This window comes from Eretmochelys imbricata, chromosome 1 (assembly GCF_965152235.1).
Source record: "Eretmochelys imbricata isolate rEreImb1 chromosome 1, rEreImb1.hap1, whole genome shotgun sequence".
Lineage (NCBI taxonomy): Eukaryota > Metazoa > Chordata > Testudines > Cheloniidae > Eretmochelys > Eretmochelys imbricata.
The window spans coordinates 122,467,261-122,485,313 of NC_135572.1; the positions used below are offsets into that span (position 1 = coordinate 122,467,261).

General features: G+C 39.8%; 1 protein-coding gene across 1 annotated transcript in view; it reads right to left on the minus strand.

The window, feature by feature from the left end:
• Positions 1–4,972: 4,972 nt before the first annotated feature.
• Positions 4,973–18,053, minus strand: part of GABRB3 (gamma-aminobutyric acid type A receptor subunit beta3) — a 149,829-nt gene continuing 136,748 nt past the window's right edge. The window contains exon 9 of the mRNA XM_077807120.1: positions 4,973–5,323. Coding sequence (XP_077663246.1) covers positions 4,973–5,323 — 351 coding nt within the window. The remainder of the gene's footprint in view (positions 5,324–18,053) is intronic.

Genomic DNA, 18,053 nt, shown 5'->3' on the forward strand with positions numbered 1-18,053 from the left:
CCAGTCTAACTATTCCTCAGTAACTCCACGTGTGAACGTACTTACTCTGGAATAAGAGTTCCTTATTCTAAATTAGCTTAATATAATGAATTAAACGAATTTAGAATAAGGCTTGCTCAATCTGGATTAAAAGCATCTGTACATAGAGTTAATCAGGAATAGCTATTCTGGAAAAACTCCCTGTACGTCAAGCTGATTCGCAGCCTTTTGAAATCAATAGGAATCTTTTCATTGATATCATTGAGTTTTGGATAAGACCCACAGAGTCTAATACTTTTAATTATTGTTTAGGTTGTGACACAAACCATTAGTTGCTTCCAGACTCAAATCGGAGGAAGACTGTCTGTTCTGAACACATACTGTTAGCTTTTCCCAGAGATCCAGGACTTGAGGACCTTGAGCCAGTCTTCATTCTGAATATCCTTCTTTCCTTTGGTTTTTATCTTCCCTGTAACTGTTATGTAGATTACTTCTATTTAAATCTACTGGAGTCCTTCAGTACTCTGTGTCTTTTTAACCAATTTTTACATTAATAATAAAAATATATTGATTACAATTAGTACTCCTGGAACAATCACTACATTTAAATGTTTGATTTAAAAAAAATCTATGACTTGATTAATGGAGACAGTGTACAGAATGCTGCTGTCAAGAACGGGCGTTGTCTCATTCAGATCTCACATTCTCTTTTGCTTCCTGGGCTGGTAGAAGCTACACATGAAGTGGAGGAAGATCATGCAGTCTTCAATAGGAAGTGAAGATGGCTCGCACCAGACTATGCCTTTTCTTCGCAAGCCTGGCTATGCCACAAAGTATTTCTTGAAGTTAAAGTGGATGTAACTTTACACTCCTCTCATTATGCTGTATAAAACACTTGAGGGTATGGTGGATTCCGAGTGAAGAAGCATTTATTTTGACTTTCATCTCAACTGGGGAAATCATTTTCTGCTCAACTTTTATTTGAAAAATATCTGATTAAACATCAGGGACATGTAAAATCAGAATAAACATAAATTCACCAAATATACTTTATTCCCCACCAAGTAAAAGAGAAGTGATTAATCTTTAAGTCCCTTTTTAATGATTGAGTATTCATTCATCAACGTGTTCATATAGCATCTCATCATCATTCAGTTTTCGCTGTTCTAGTTTTTTCCATGACTGAAATATACCAAAAACACATAAATGTGCCCTAAGCACAAAAGACAGGGTTTTAGTTTACCTTGACAATGGGATGAAATCAACTTAGAATTAACCACCATAATAATTCTACTTCTTATTGAACCTTTGGGCTACGACACAGGATAATCCTAGTTTCCTCTATGCCTTTATTGAATGAAAGATGAGGAAATGACTGTTTAGTTACAGTGTGAATTAGAAAAGGGTTAACTGGCTACGAAATACATTATGCTGGTGTAACTGGGTTAGAATAATTAGTGTTAGTTTAAAATCACCTAAGGTTAAATAACATTCTGGAAGACATTCACGCAAGCCAGAAAATTTAAAGTTAAGACAAACACTGTTCTTAACATGTGGTGTATGTGTGGAGTGTGTGTGTGCGTGCCCATGAGGGGTGAGGCTGGAGATGAGGGAAGATGGACAAAGGCACAATGGTGTCAGGATGGAGTGTTAGCCTTAATTTAGAGTTTCCTGGCTTTTATCAGATTGGCCTAAGGTTTCAAGGTTTGAAATGTGTGTCCCCCGTGGAATTCAGCTAGACTCATGCAGACAAAATCCTGTGGCACACTTAAAATATTCACTTATATATTTTAAATAGATGGAGGAGTAAACTGCTCCATGAAAAAGGGTGCACTAACTTACTCTCCCCGTAACCGAGTAAGGAGGAATCGGGGAGTAAGTGAATTATGATTCTATGAGACCCAAATTGTTCTCTAGTCTGTTCCTGGGTTAGTATAGATATGCACTGCCTCTGACTCACAGCAGACTGTCAGGTTACAATCTAGCTCCAAGAGCTTGATCCGACCAGCACTGATGTCAGTTAAAAGCCCACCATTGACTTCATTGGATTTCTATTGGGTCCTAAATGACTAGAAGCATGGTTGTTAACCAATGGATGGCCCTGCTTGCTTGTCTGGAAGCAAGAGGATGATAAAATGAGGGTCCGACCAACCTCAATTGCCATTAACTTCAATGAGAGTTGAGGAGCTTACACCTCCCAGAGATGCCAGTCGCACGTGTTCAAAAATTGTGAGTCAGGCTGCCTTCAAAATGGTTTACAAATTGGCCTACACATCATGAGATTTTAAACAATACATTTGGGGTTCTTTTTATTTGCCTTCTGTATTTTGAGCCTTGGGGATCAAATTTTAAAGTATTTTTCCATAATCATGAGAGCTACAAACTTAGTATTGGGGTTTTTTTTTTTTTTTAAAATGAAAGCTGAGTCTTGCATGATCACATGACTCCAGGACCTGGGGTTTTAAGAAAGTACAGTGACTCATGATAAACTCATGAGATTTGGCAGTACTGTGTTCAACACCTTGCATATCTGGGCCCAGAGAAGAAGGAATTTAACCCAATTATTCAGCACAGCTGCGCAGAGCACTACTTGCAAGGTTTGCTCAAAGATAGGTTTAGAGATATAATTTTTTCTAAAAAAAATATGGAAAGTTATAAACTGGTTTTTATTAATCAGAATATTTGCATAAATGTGGTTTTAGTTCTGAAATTGTTTAAGTGTTTGTAATGATGCCAGTGTTGCAAATATTCTCTTTGTCAGTTTGCAAATGTATGAGTTATTAGAAAGCTCAAAATATGTCATGCTTCAGAATGCAAATTTGTATTGGGGAATTTTTAAAAACTGGATTTTTTTTAGCCCAGCTGTAAGGGCCTCTTTGAAGTTCTTCGACATATGTTGTTGACAAAGCTTATCTGTGTTTGAATACGACAGTAACAGGCACTCTGTCTAACCCACTGTAACCAAATATGTATGAGCACTAAGGCCCCAATTCCAGGATCTCATGTGCAGGTGTCTAACTTTACTCATGTGAGTAGCAACTGAGGGTTAAATTGCAGCTTTGCCACAAGCTACTTGTATGGGAGAACACATTATTGCAAACCGATCAGCCCAAGAATCAGACTGCGACTCAGATCTTGCAGCCTGAGTTTCTATGTTGAGTTTCAGCTCAGAACAAAGTTTCACAGAAGAATTACGTACCTTGGAACAGATTAAAATGGGAATAGAGAATTTATACGGCAGCAGCATAAATATCACTTACTTGTACTTACAAACAAGTCAGATATTTTGAAAACATAGGATATTTTAGATCAAAGGCAGACTTTTTAGGTTCATCTTATCTTGCTTAGTTGGCAGTTGCATATCCACATGTTTTCCCTCCACTAATGCACTCCAAATTGGAAACAACACCTGCCAAGTTCCTATTGACATCAACAGGAATTCTGTAGGCAGAGAGCTGGCAAGACCCAGCTCTTAACGTCTTTTTCGATCTGTGTCTACTACTATACTTGGTTCTATTTATGAATGTATGTGATAAAAAAAGTGTTTACAAAAAATATATCATTTTTTTCTTTAGAAAGATCTAGTTCTGTTAATAGTAAATGAAGTTTACAGTTCCGAAACTTGTATATCTTTACTACCAGAACCTATTAGAGTGAAAAAGTCTGGATACTGATGAGGGATTGAAGTGGAATGAAAACAAAAGTGGCCACATTTGCATAAAGAAAATGCCTGATCATGTTTAATGCTGAAACAAGACCTATTGTTTGCTATCATTTATGATATGATCTGTGACCGGAACATACTAGCTGTGAGTTTATCTGTATATGCTATATGTACAAAATAAAATATGAAAATGCTGTTATTGAAATATTAGAAATGCTCTATCTGCTTAAGTCTAGATAACAAAAAGTTGTAACTTCACAGAAACAAAAATATGACATAGCATGCAGTCACAATAGCAAGCACAAAAAGAAAAATGTTGATAAAATATACATATATATGCATATTATGCAAATACATTTTACATTAACATACAATGTTATAAGAGTGTTTGATCACGTGAATGCATGTTTAATAAAGAATATAGCTTGATGGGTTCAAATAACCTGAGATGTCTTTATACTTTCACTGGAATAATTACCTTTAAAATCTATAGCAGATGCAGAACACATTGGCAGTGTTTGAATTCTTAGCTACATTACACTAAAAAGGTGCTTGTTTTTCAGAATGACATCTTAGCTGGAACCAGTCCAAGTGAAAAAATTGCACTGTACATTTTGGTACTTACAAAAAATTCCTTTCATTGCTGATGGATATTTAAGACGGATGTTTGGAAACATTATGAATTTCTTCAAAACACTAGAGCAACACTCGTCCTATGATTAGACTTACTTACTGCAGAAGAGAAAGCAATCCATGACTGAAAATTGACAGGAAAAAAATCTTACAACATATAAAAACTAGAACTATTAGCAAGGAAAATTAATTTGGCTTGCTGAAAGTAACATTGATATGCAATACAAATGACATTTTAAACTTACCAATGGAAAGGTGTCAGTTTATGTTCAACATTGCTTTTCCATGCAATGTTTCTGAATACTGACTTGATATATGATTACAACTGTTTGAAAATTTCTATGACAGTCAAAGTGAGATTATACGATACTCAATTTTCTCAAGGCTTACTGTTTTGAGGACACCTGTCTTTCAATTTAAAAAAAGTTCTTTTGATGTGCATTCTATATTGAATTGTCCATAACCTCAGAATGTGTGTGTATATATATATACACGTGTGTGTGTGTGCGTGCGTGTATCTATAGAGAGAGTACACTTCTGTGCACGTGTCTATATATACACGCACTTCCACAATATATGTATACACACATACATGTGTATTTTATATATAATAAAAGTTCATATTATACATAAACTCGACAGGCAGAGCAATATCTCATGTATTATTATTGAAGTCTTTTAGAAAAGTACAGTCACTCAGTTAACATAATATAACCAATAAATTAAGTTGAAAAGAGAAAATGTGAATGGAAACACCACCCGCGACCATCTGTCTATGGCATTCACATCCGTTAGATCAGGGATTTTTATTTTCAGCTGTGAAGACCTCCTCCGTAAATGGCTCTTCTTACTGTGGGGCACTGTTCTGTCCATTGTACGCCTTCCAAAGCTTTCCCGATTCATGCTTTGTTTTCTGTACTGGATTCCTGAGTTGTCAAAGGATATTGTTGAATTCCTAGCATCAGTAACGCTGGTCGTAACCTCATGGCTTGCCACTTCATTGTGAATTTCAAGAGATGTTAGCAAAATGTTTCCATGGGCATCCACCTTGTTTGCGAAAGGAAATTCACAGTGTTAGGATTCCAAACTTGTTTTCATAGATCAACAAAATTGGAGAGCATGTTTTCTGGCATTAATACATGGGCAACCCCATTAAAATCGCACTAAATGGTACTCTTCATATACTTAAAATTAGGCACATGCTTAAGTGTTTTGCTGGACCAGGGTCATAATAAAAAGTAGCTTATGATAGACAATTGCACACTGACCACAGCCCAACACTCCCCCCCGCCCCCTTAGAAAAACTCCATTTTAGAGGATTAGGTGTAGTTCAGTAACTTATCTGCATTGCTGGGTGGGGGTGGAGAATCATGTTGACAGCTCTTGCATCATAGGGAAGTAAATAGAACTAGAATAGGCTATAGCTTTTCCACACTAGATTTACGACTATCCCTATGAGACAAAGTGCACACACAGAGTCAGATGAAAGGAACAGCTGTGCTTTGATTACTGAAGTATTTCTAAGGAAATCTTGAATGCTTTACATTTTGGAATCACAGTGGACTTCTTTACAACTTTTCTGTTACACTTTCCATTCCAAAGTCAGTTACACAGTTTTGTAATCAGGGCAATGCATAAACTCAAGGCCTTTCCAGTTGGATGAGAGACCATAAAGCAACAGCGAAAGGATGCAGTGACTGGAGTCAGAAGATGGCACTCTTTCCTTTGAGCCTGTACTGAGCCAATGATGAGCGTGGTGTTGGTGGACACGGTGTTGTTTGGAAGGGACTGTCTTTTTGAATGATCATGAATTACAGGATCAGAACTTTATGGTCATTCAAGATCCTGGGCCAGATTCACTGTTCCACTTCAACGCAGCGGACACGGGGGAGCACCAAGGAGCCAACTGTGGTTCCCTATTCCCATGCCTCCCAGCCGCAGTGGAAGTTACAGTTGCTGAGAAATAGTTCTAAGTAATGCCATTGGCTTTGGGTTCCTCAGTTACCTTACATCAGTGGAGAATTGAGTATACTTGATTCCACTTTGCCACATCCCTCCCTGTGTCCAATCTGTCCTTTCCTTCTTGGGAAGCTGGGGATGGGGAGCAAGGCTGGAGCAGGAGTCAGCTCCAATCCTCCAACTTTTTGCCAGTGGAATGCTCCCCGTACACAAAGAATGTTCTGTGGACCATTTAAATCCATTTTGCATGGCCCTCCATGTCAGTTTGTGTAAGAATATTTTATTATCCCTGGTGTCCAGGCTAATTTCCAGTTCTAGTTATTAAATTTACCCAGCTAAAATTCATCCTGCAATTTCAACTGCATACAATATTTTTTTTTTACTCTCAACCCTAAACTGTTGTGTGATCCTTCTTTGTACAGCTAAACATCTCCACTCCAGAAGTTGCTGTACTTCAGAGATGGATGAAGTGATTCCTTCACCACACTGGTGTTCTGAAGCTTGAACAGTCATCTGATAAGTAATCTGGAAGCCTTAGATTATGTATTACAAGTGTAGGTATACAAGTGTCTTAGTATAGGCATATTTAGTTTATTTCATTCTTGTTAAAAAGTCTTGTATGATGGATTGTTCTTTGAGTTACAGATGCAACAACCTATCTTTTCCACTGAAAACAATTACGGCATGGTTGCACTAATTCTTTGTGAAGTTGTATGCAAACAGGATAAGAATAAATTGGGGTGGGGGGAGAGCAAAGTGCTTTAGACACCAAATTATAATGATGGATACCTAGAAGTAAAAATAAACAAACTAAACTGAAGCAGTGGGGTTAAAAAGCCTCACTGGGGGTGAAGAAGTCCCATTTTTTCACCACAGTAACAATCTGGATCCGTTGTTTGTATGAGTATATTGAGCTGAGGTTTGCAAAAATGACGACAAGGTAGCCAAGTCGAAGCATGGTCCATAGAATGAGGCAGTCAGCAGGAGAAGTGAAAGACACTCAGCAGAGTTGTAAAGTACAACGTAACTTTTTTGCATACAATTGTCACTTATAGTTGTCTCCAAAAATAATTGATCAAAATTGATTTTTTTCAAATTGTAGAGAGGATTTGAAATGCCATTTTTGCAGAACATCTATAAGATCTGTCTTTTCTTTACCAGCCATAAAGTCAAATCTCTCATCCAGGCCCTCAACATCTTTCATGTTGATGGGTGAAAACGCCTCCTCTCTAGCCTTCACAACGAAATCTTGTCCTATTTAAAATGGTGCAGCAAAGGTTGTTTTCCTGGCTCACTGCTTTGATGATGTCATCCCTTTCTTTGCATCTCTCCACTGGCTCCCACTTCTCCACCATATCAAACAAAAACTACTCATCTTTTCAGGTGGCTATCCCCACCCTAACTATGATCTCTCATAAACTAACAAGATACAACTCCTGCCTCTGCTCTGCCTTCATCATCCACTTATTAAAATGTTAAACAAGGACCTTCATGCTTTCTCCCATGCTGCTCCATAAGCATTGGAGGAGCTCCCTATAGACATCCACACACCACTTCCTTGTCTCCTGTCAAATTCAAATAAAACTTTCCTTTGCCATGATTCCCTCAAAAACCCTTGACAATGGACATGACAGCTCATGTGCTGTGAACATATTGACCAGTATCTTGCACTCTTCACGTTTCGGTTTGGAGTATCCAGCTGTTGTCTCTCGTCTTATACTTAGGTTTAAGCTCCTCAGGGTAGGGCATGTCTTTTTGTGGTGTGTTTGTACAGTGTCTAGAACAACGAACTCCAAACCTAAGATTATGGTCCCTAGGCTCTACCACAATACAAAATTATTATTAATTATTATTATTATTATTATTATTGTTTAATAATAATAAATAATAATACAATTAGGACTTACTGCTTATATATCCAATCTAAAAATCAGGAAAACTAAATTGTTCACATGAAAAATAATCACTTTGTTTATTTGAAAATATAATTTGGTTACATAAAGTTGTGCCATAATATATATCTATCTGAAATGCCAGATGAAACTAATTAGGAGGTGCAAGTTTGCAAATTTACCTGAAAGCTAGTAGACTGAGGAACTTATATGACAATAGGCAAAAGAAACAAGAATGCACAAAGAGAGACGCAGTGTGGTCTGAAGGAACTGAGTTTGGGGCTAGTAGACAGAAATTCCTGAAGTCTAATCCTAGCTTTTCTATTGATTCCTTCAGGGGCTTTGGGCAAATCACTTAAACTCTCTGCAAAACAAGAACAATACAGTAATACTTTTTGACTGAGTTGATAGGGATGTTGTGAAGAATGAATAGTTAATGGATGGAAAGTGTTGCATTTCATGTGTAAATAAGGCACCAAGTAAGTTTTAAAAGACTTAAAAACTTTGGCAAATGCCCACTCGCTGCATCATCTATTCTCAAAGAATTTGAAAACCTGTATTGCTAATGCCAGGGTACTATATACTGAATGATTCATTAAGGTTTGTAATTGTACTATTTGGGCAAGATCCTCTGCTGGTGCAAATCCATGTAACCCTATTGCTTTCAGTGGAGCTATGCAGAGTTACACCAGCTGAGGATTTGGTCTAACTTGTTTAAAAATACATAATTGATTCATGATTTTTGATTTCTTGAGGTTATCAGTACTGTGATCCGCACTTTAACCCTGACATTTCCTTTCCTGGTCTTCTCTGCTTCTCCTGGCCTCTCTGCCCTTGCTTCCCTATGCCTCCTTGCTTCCCTATACCTTTCTGCTTTCTTGCCTGTGGCCCCCTTTGGTTACTGTCATTTGCCTCTCTCCTCCTTCCCTCTTTAGTCTCCTCTCTTTTTATCCCACCCCTCATTTCCTTTCCGCCTCAGCACCCCTCTCTGCCCCCACTGCCGCTCCCTGCAAGACCAGTTGTTTCTGTGAAGAGTCTCTTCCCTTGAAACACAGCAGCAGCATAGCTGTAGGGCTGCAGCTGCGTCGCTTCAGGGTACAGACTCACTGCCGCAGCTGGAGTAGTTCTCTCATGGTTATAGTAAATCCACCTCCCTGAGAGGAGGTAACTAGGTCGATGGAAGAATTCTTCCACCAATCTAGCACTGTCTACACTGGGGGTTAGGTGGGCTTAACTATCTTGCGCAGGGGGTGTGGAGTGATGTAGACCTATCTTTTGAGTGTAGACCACCTGGCTTAAGAAGAAGCCTCAAGTGCTCTTTCAGGCAGACACAAGCAGCCGAGTACCAAATCATTCATTAATTCTTTGCTGAATCACTGATGACTAAATGTGCAAATTGTTAGTATCTTGTTTCAGAATCAATTTTACTCAACCCCACATCTTGCCCACCTCTGAGGGATGAGAGTTCTCTGGATGTGTGTGAAGTGATGGATTCTTACATTATTCGACTTAGAGCCTGAGATGGATGAAAAATCAAGAAGCACCATATTTTCAAAAACAATGAGGAGTCTGGTGGCACCCTAAAGGCTAGCAGATTTATTTGGGTATAAGCTTTTGTGGGTAAAAAACCCACTCCATGAATCTGAAGAAGTGGGTTTTTTACCCATGAAAGCTTATGCTCATATAAATCCGTTAGTCTTTAGGATGCATATCTACTCAATGCAATATGCAATGTTTAAAGAATAAGTGCACTTTGCCGATCTAAAACCCTGATGTAAGATGTTTACATCTGCTAAAAACCAAGATCTCTTGTTTAACACTAGACAACAAATATACGTCAAGCATACCACTGTGGAGCTCTAAGTTTTAAGTACTGTATTTTTAGTGAAGAACTGGAAGGAAAGAGTGGTCTTTAAATACCCTGCAGTAATCAAGATTCTCAGACAGCGTTTTTTGTTTTGTTTTTTAAATCAGATCAGTTCAGCCTTAACGCCAGTTTGAAACACTTCATTATGGTAAGAAACTGCTATGAGGCTTGATTTACTGGTAGGTAATTTGTGCTGTCTGAATTATTTCAGATCCATTTAGTTCTGTTTACTATGTCTCCAATTTTGAGGGGTTCTTTAAAATCATAACTTTTCCTTACAAGTCAATCACTGTACTCCACCACAGGAAAAGGAGGAAATATTCTGCCTGCTCATTCATTCCGCAGTTATGTTTAATAGTTCATCAATCCCTATTTTTTAAATACAATACAGACACTTTTGTTCATTCTGAATAACATATGTGTAAACAGAAGCTTTAAGAACAGCATGAAAAGATGTCTCTGATGTTGTCATCTTGCTCTGTTTTACATTAAAGTGACTCTACTCATGTAGGTTATCCCCCACATTTGACATGCACTAAATTTATTAGAAGATGGTAGAAACTGGATTCATGATTCCGGTTCCCTGATTATCCCCTGCCTTGCTCTTTGTGTAGTCATTTATACCTGTGCAAAGTATAAATCAGAAAGGTATAATTTTCCAGCCACTTTGCTCTTGTGTAAATAGCTATCCAATATGCAAAACAGTGGACAATCAGACCATAGACATCTAGCTTGCTTTAGAAAAAGATCATTCACTATTTTGCCTTTGGGAACTTTAAGAACATTTTATAATTGTGGATACAACAGAAGTGACACTGTAGAGAAGTCTCACCACTGGTCTGAAAGTTAACTTTTCTGTCAGTGCTGCTCTGACACAATTGTTCATGCTGGTGAACACACAAGAGAGTAAAAGAGAGAACCATGTTAATTTCATTTTGATTGTCAATAAAGGAAGAACTCAGTGTTTGCAAATATAATAGAAACGTGTCAAGGATTTTAAAATATTACAAACTATGGAGAGGGGAAAAGCCTATGAAACGATAATACATTGTTTTCCTTGTCCACCAAATAAAAATGAAGTTTGTTAAAATAATGATGACTATTTTGCACTGATGTTGAAAAGAAAATAAAGAGTAGGAGTCGCCCATTGCCCTGCACTTTTGTGTAGTCATTTTTGCCAGTGCAAAGTGGGTGCAAAATGCTACCAGGTCAAAATAGTAGTGTAAACTCAGTTTACATTGATGTAAATGACTACACAAGGCGCAGGGCATTAGAGAATCAGGCCCTAAGAGTTAATTTGTGCAGAGTACTGTAATATTGCATGAGTCTCCACATGTTGAACATCCATATCCTGTGTGCTATGACATTAGTGTTTCCTCCAACATCTTGACACGTTTTGAAAACTTGGTACACAGTCCTCACGCTTTCACTGTTTTTTTAAAAAATAATACTAAAAAGGAATCCAGGAAAAATGAATAATCTCTGAAAAATAAAACCAACCCTGTTATTCTCAAATTTCTGAATACAAACCTTAATAAAATGCTGTCACTTCTGTGTTTAGTAGCAAGATAATTTCATTTTCAGCGCAAAAATTCAGTATATGGGAATGAATGGTAAAACTGACACTCTATTTAAATATTACAAAGCCATAAGTAGTACTGGTGGGGCTATCGCGGATAAGACCCAGTGTGACAGCTGCTGTCTTGGCCAACATACCAGAAACGGAGCTGGGGACCTCCAGAGCTAAACGTATCACTGTCTACAGCTTGAGCTAAAGCTCTGTAGCTAGGGGCTGTAACAACTCATACCCTTTGAAAATCAGCACAGAGGGAGACCTGTACCCCATATTCATCAGTGGGTTACAGCAGCATCCTCTCCCAAAAAAGGTGGGAACTGCAGCATTAGCAGAGTAGTAGTTCTAGATCACTCAAATTCCAGACTCCTAGTGCAGAAAAGCCTTATTCAAAAGAAACAAACTGCACAGCAAAACTAAAACTGAACAGAGGGGTACAAGTTAAAGCAGAACATAGGTATCTCTGCATCATGACCAGGTGACCCCTCCCCCCATCAAGCCACCCCAACTACATGACCCTAAGAATAGGTACAGAATAGGTATAATTGTGTAATCTTGGCAATCAATTTCTAAGGGAATGTATTTTTACCATAACCAAATTGAGGTTACTTATCCTTTTGTGCATGCTTTTCTATAAATACAGGAATGCAACTTTTGTATTTGTGCCACAAATACCTCAGGCAGAGTAAATATATTATTGAAAGATACAATTTTTGTAGTTCTGTGATTACTTTATTACTTTTGGGAGCTGGCCTCAGATATGAGCCAGTCTACAAAGGTTTCAAGATAAATTTATTTTTAATCCCTAAATTAGTAGTACTGCAAACTCTAGACCACATGGGGAAGGAGCATCCAATGTTATTCTTCAGTAACTGCAACTGGGTGATGTGGCATTAACAAGTTTGAGAGACATGAGCTTATAACTAGAGTTGGCAGACTTCTATTTTATTTTATTTTTCTAATTTTGATGAATATAGATTGCTATTTAACATATTTATTCGATTTTTATCAGTTTTTTATTTTTACAGTCACTGGAAATGAAGTGTGGGGGGGTAGGGAAGTGCTGATGTTGGGGCTACACAGGGTTCTCAGCATTGACAGTGAGGTGGCAGGGAACCCCCTGCGTGGCTAAGGGGCCCAACACACTGGGGAGCATGAGGTGCAGGGGAGGCTGCGGTCTTGACCTGGCAGAACAGAGATCCTCCTGGCAATCCCGGCTGCGGGTGACAAGCCCCCAGTCATGGGGGAGGCCACCCAGTGCTGAACAGCTCCTGCCTGGGGATGGCTTCCATACTCCTGACCAGTGGATGAGTGAGTGGGGCCATGACAGTGGAGCTGCAGAGATCTCCATTCTTGGTCACAGGGCCAGTGACACCCGATGCCTGCAGATGCAAGGTGCACGGAAGGCTGTGGTCCAGGCATGGCAGAGCAGAGACCCCTGGCCGTAGGGGAGTCTACCCTGCTGCTCAGTGACTCTATCCCTGGGCAGGAGCCATTCAGCAGTGGGGTGGCCTCTCCTGTGGCTGAGGACTTATCTTCCTCCTTGTGGCCCTGGCTGGGAGGTCTCTGCCCTGCCCCGCCAGGACCACAGCCTTCCCCAAATCTTGCGCCTGCAGGCTTCAGGTGTCACTGGTCCTGTGTCACTGCAGGGAACCCTGTGGAGCCCCGCTGTCATGGGAGTGAGGGAGCGGGGCCATGACAGTGGAACTGCAGAGGGCTCCCTGTACTGCCACAGGGCCGGCGACACCTGATCCTTGCAGGTGCAAGGAGGGGAGGCTGCATTTGCGTCGACTGTTACCGATTAATATTTTTTCTGCCTATTTCAGGGTGGCAGCCAAAATCAACATTGACCGACATGTATGGAGTTAACTAGAATCCCACTAAGCCTACTTAAAAGATTCTTCTGAAAGAGGTCTCATGAGGTAGGAAACTTTAAAGCTAGCAGTAAAGCAAAATAAATGACACCATTGACAAATAAGATGCAGAAAAGTGCTCAGCTAGCTCAATAAAACAAGTGACCAGGTGCAACGGCTTCTTTTCTACCATCTTTTAATCCATAAATAATTTGCTGCTAAGAATCTCTCTGATTTCACACTTGGCCTGCTCTGTATTTCTTGTCCACCAGTTCCCACATAGCAACTCTTTATTGGTATTAAAATTACTCATACATGGCACACAATATAGGATATTTTTCTTTTAGTGGTTGATCTTATATTTTTAAATATTGAAAGTAATTTGATATAAATGTGATGAAGCATGAATTTCCTTCTCTTTAGGCTATGAAATTAATAAACTTGCTTAGCTTATTAAAGGAAGGAATTAAGAAGGTTTGAATAATATCAGAATGATAGTTTTTCCTTAGTGACCCTCTTATAAATATTTACTCTCTTAGGGTTTCATAGTGGCACTGATCATCGTATTATCAGCAAGCCTATGATTTTGAAGAGATAATAGACCTCATCTCCATAATTAAAACTTCTACATGGCAGGTAATAATTACAACAATCATAATTTGTGTGTTCACAAGATCACTTTTTGAGGTCAATATTACATTCTTTTAATAGATAAATGGACTGCAGATTTTAGGGATCTCAGAGTTGGGGACCACCTTTTACAACCGAAAGTGTAGGGTGAACTGGAAGTACAAGGAATCTACGACTGTGGCAAAGAAATGTAGCAGTACAATACAGAAATGTTGGGGAACCCTTCTGACATGTGGCAATACACCAAATGGTAAAGGAAAACAGATAACAACCACCACCTTGACACTCCAGTCTAAGACCTTGTTTTACAGAAAACTGAAAATTCTCATTAATTTGACATGCTATCAGGGGTGTAGGTACATCGGTCTGGTCTGGTCTCATCTGCCGTATGAGTAAGATGTTTATAGCTGGTCTTTTGTACGGGAAAGACAAGGGGGAGCAGAAGGTGGGGCTGTCAAGCGGCCCTATGCCGGCAGCAACTCCAGTGCAGCTATACTGCCCCCAACCCCGCCCCCAGGCCTTCCACGCAGCTGTGTCTCCTGTCTGGGGTCTGTATAGCAGCCCCGCTGGAGAACAGGGCTCTCCTGGGAACCAGCAGTTCCTCCGCTGTACCCCCCACCAGCCCTGTCCTCTGGCGGGGCTGTTGTACAGACCCCAAGCAGGAGACACAGCTGCATGGGAGGGCAGGGGGCGGTACAGACGCACCAGAGGAGCTGCTGGCATGGGGCCTCCTGGCACCCCCACATTCTGCTCCTTTCGCAGCTGCGGTTCTGGAAAGCCCTGCAGTTCAGCAGTATCCGGGGCAGTGGGAGAAGGACAAAGCCCCTCCCCTCCCAGGTAATGTGGGACAGATCATGAGGAAGGGATAGGGAGAGCGCGGGGGCCCCAGGCTGGGGGCGGGAAGGAGTCACGTGGGGGGGGTCACATCAGGAGGTCAAGTGTCCCCCTGTTAGCTGGTGCCCCCCCTTTGTGTTCCTCCTATGAATGCAGCAAATTGGTGAGAAATGAATTCTACTTGCACCACTGCATGCTATTCAATGGAGGTATCTGTGCTGTATTGAGCACCGTGTTGAATCTGCAAGCTATCACTTTAAGAGTGTGTGAGGGGGTAGTTTTTGGGTGTTGCTTGCAGGGGTCTGCAGTGAAGTGTGGGAGCAGTCAGTCTGGAAAGAGACAGCTTAAATCACAGTGGAGTGAAGTTGTGCTTTGCTGTCTTGGGGGCAGACTCTCTCTCTCTCTCTGTTTTGGGGTTCCTGTGTGTAATCGTTCTGAATTCTAAGAAATAAAGTAGCATTATACTGCAACCGCAAGAGTTTGTATGTTTTTATCTAACTTCTGTATGTGTGTGCGCTGAACATAGGAGTATCATACTATTATCTAATTTATAGCTGGTCAGATCTAGGCAGATCAAAACAGGGAAATTGGTTCTTAGCCAAAAATGTGCTGTATATTAATTGTTTCAACAACTGGCTTACACATGTAAAATTATCAGAAGTAGTCTAATTACAATCCTGGTCAACCAAAACTGCCATGGTAATTTGCCAGGGCACAACAATTACTACAAGATTTTTCAGGTTTTGCATTTTTCTCCTAACAGTTGCAGAATGGCATGATTTCCATGATAATATGATCCTAACAGAATGTCAGCAGAACCATTACATTTCCTGAACTGTGCTGGCTACCTTGTGAGGTATCGTGCGGGGATCTTCATACCAATAGGGCAAAGAGAACAAAGATGATATTTTAATTGAATATGTGCCACAACTGTGAGTGGTGGGGATGCTTGAGCTGGAGATGGCTGGCACGATGGACTCCAGGATACTGGAACATGTCCCCCCACTTTGATCTGAAATAGCCTGGATTTGGTGAGCTTCTGAGTAGGCTGCAAAAGACAGCTGTTTGGCAGGATTTTTGAAGAGGGATTAGGGTTTGCCTCCCACAATGATGAAGGAGTGGAAAAGAGCTTTCTTGTAGGTGGTGGGCTTGCAGAGTTCCTTACAAATGATTATTTTAATGTTTTTGTTGTAGTAGTAGTTATATAGCTGTTTGGGAATTTTCCAATGAAAAATCTGTCAACAAAAAATGTAGTTCCTAAAAACCTGAAATTTTCTGCAGGAAAATCTTAATTTTCCATTTTTAAAAAAATTATTTTCAATCAGGAAAATTTTTAAAAGAAATATTTAGTTTCAGATCAACCTAACTTGACTCAAAAGCATTTTTGTTTATGCATCTGGATTGAAATATTTCGTTTCAGGTCAGTTTGATATTAATCTTTTTCTTCCTGAGCTGCTGTGATGCATCATAGGGGCTGTAGTTCCGGTATTTCCAGTCTCCTCTATGGGCTCCCTGCCTGAACTACAACTCCCATGATACATTGTGGTCTCTCTTTCAGTTTGAACTGCTGTGGTAAATTATGGGAATCCCATGATCTCGAGTCATCATGAAAGATGTAGTCCAGCTGAGGAACCCAGTGCATAGATAAGAGTGAGGTCATGAGGCACAATGGCAGCTGATGTGGACACAATTCAATGCTGAACTGATCTGAAGGCAAAATATTTTGGCATTTCTGGATGAAAAATTTTTGGGACTTTCCATTCCATGAAAAGCTTTGATATTTCGACTTTTTGTCCCAATGCTAGATGAAAACAAACTTGGAAATATCAGAATTTCTTGCAAGATGGAAATTCCAATTTTCAGCCAGTTCTAATTACATTTTAGGTTGCCTAGAGCCTTGTATCAGTATTTTTTTTTTCATTATTATTATTTAAATATAAATAAATAAATGTTAAGAGCAGTTTGACACATTTCCATTTGGGAAAGGAAAACAAATGCCAATTTCCATTTCACTGTGTCTGTGAATCATTCATTCCTGTCACCATGTAACTTTCAGTGTTGATATTTGGGGCACAGTAAGATAGAGTATGGAATATTCTTTTCTCCCCCATTGTTTCTCCTTGCTGCCCTTTGCCCTCTGTACCAGGAGGAAGCACTGTTCATGCTGGTCCCTGGGAACACTTTATCTTTTGATTGGAGCTATTGCTCTTCCTCTCTCTTCTCTCTCTCTCTGCCCATCACACATTGGCAGAGTGGGAAGTGAAGCAACAACTGCTTGGAGTGGAACAGACAGGCAGTGTGGTAACAGCATGTATAGCACTCTTAAATGCGGCATGACCTGGTGACAGCTGATCAAGAACAAGTCAGATAAACTGCCTAAAAACATGGCATTTGAGAGGCATGTCTGTGGCAGTGTGACCAACATGGAGATAACTAGGACACACAGTTTCAGCTTTTCAAATGCAAGACCTTCTGACATGGTACAGTGTCCACAAAGCCATTATGAAACATAGTTACTGAGCCTAAACTATAGCCACTTTTCAAACTTAATCATCAAGTAAAAAAACCTCCCAAACCAATGGATTTTAGTACACATAACTTTTCTATTATTGAAAATATTCATGTTGTGGGGGTCAAATAAGACCATGAAACCATACAAAGCCCTTTTGCAACATATCTAAAAGGAATATTTGCAATCAAGCCTGGCAGCTTGTATGTTAGATTTTAGTCCTATGAAATGTAAAAGCTGAGCTACAGTATAAGCATCCTTCATGGTGATGCTACTACTTTCAATGGCTGGAAAGCTTGCTAGTGACAGTAATGTGACATTCCTCTTCCTCCTCCTGTCCCCTCTGTCCAAGAGGACACTGCCTCAATAGCATGGCCAGCCTCTGTTACTTTAAGATCAAGGGATCAAACTCAGATCTTGACCAGGAAGTTGCTCTGCCTCTAGCCTGCAAGTTATAGCTCTCTATTTAAAAACAAATAAGATGTGCAACTGATATTAATTATTTATTATTATTATTATATTTTCCTTTTCCACTTGCTTGAAAATTTGTAGCCCTGATCTTGGGGTCTGGCTGAGCTGTGCTCAATGCAGGTTGGAGTTGTAGGGGCCCAGGCAGCATTATGCCACCTTTATTGCCCTCATTCTGGGGCAGGCCAACTG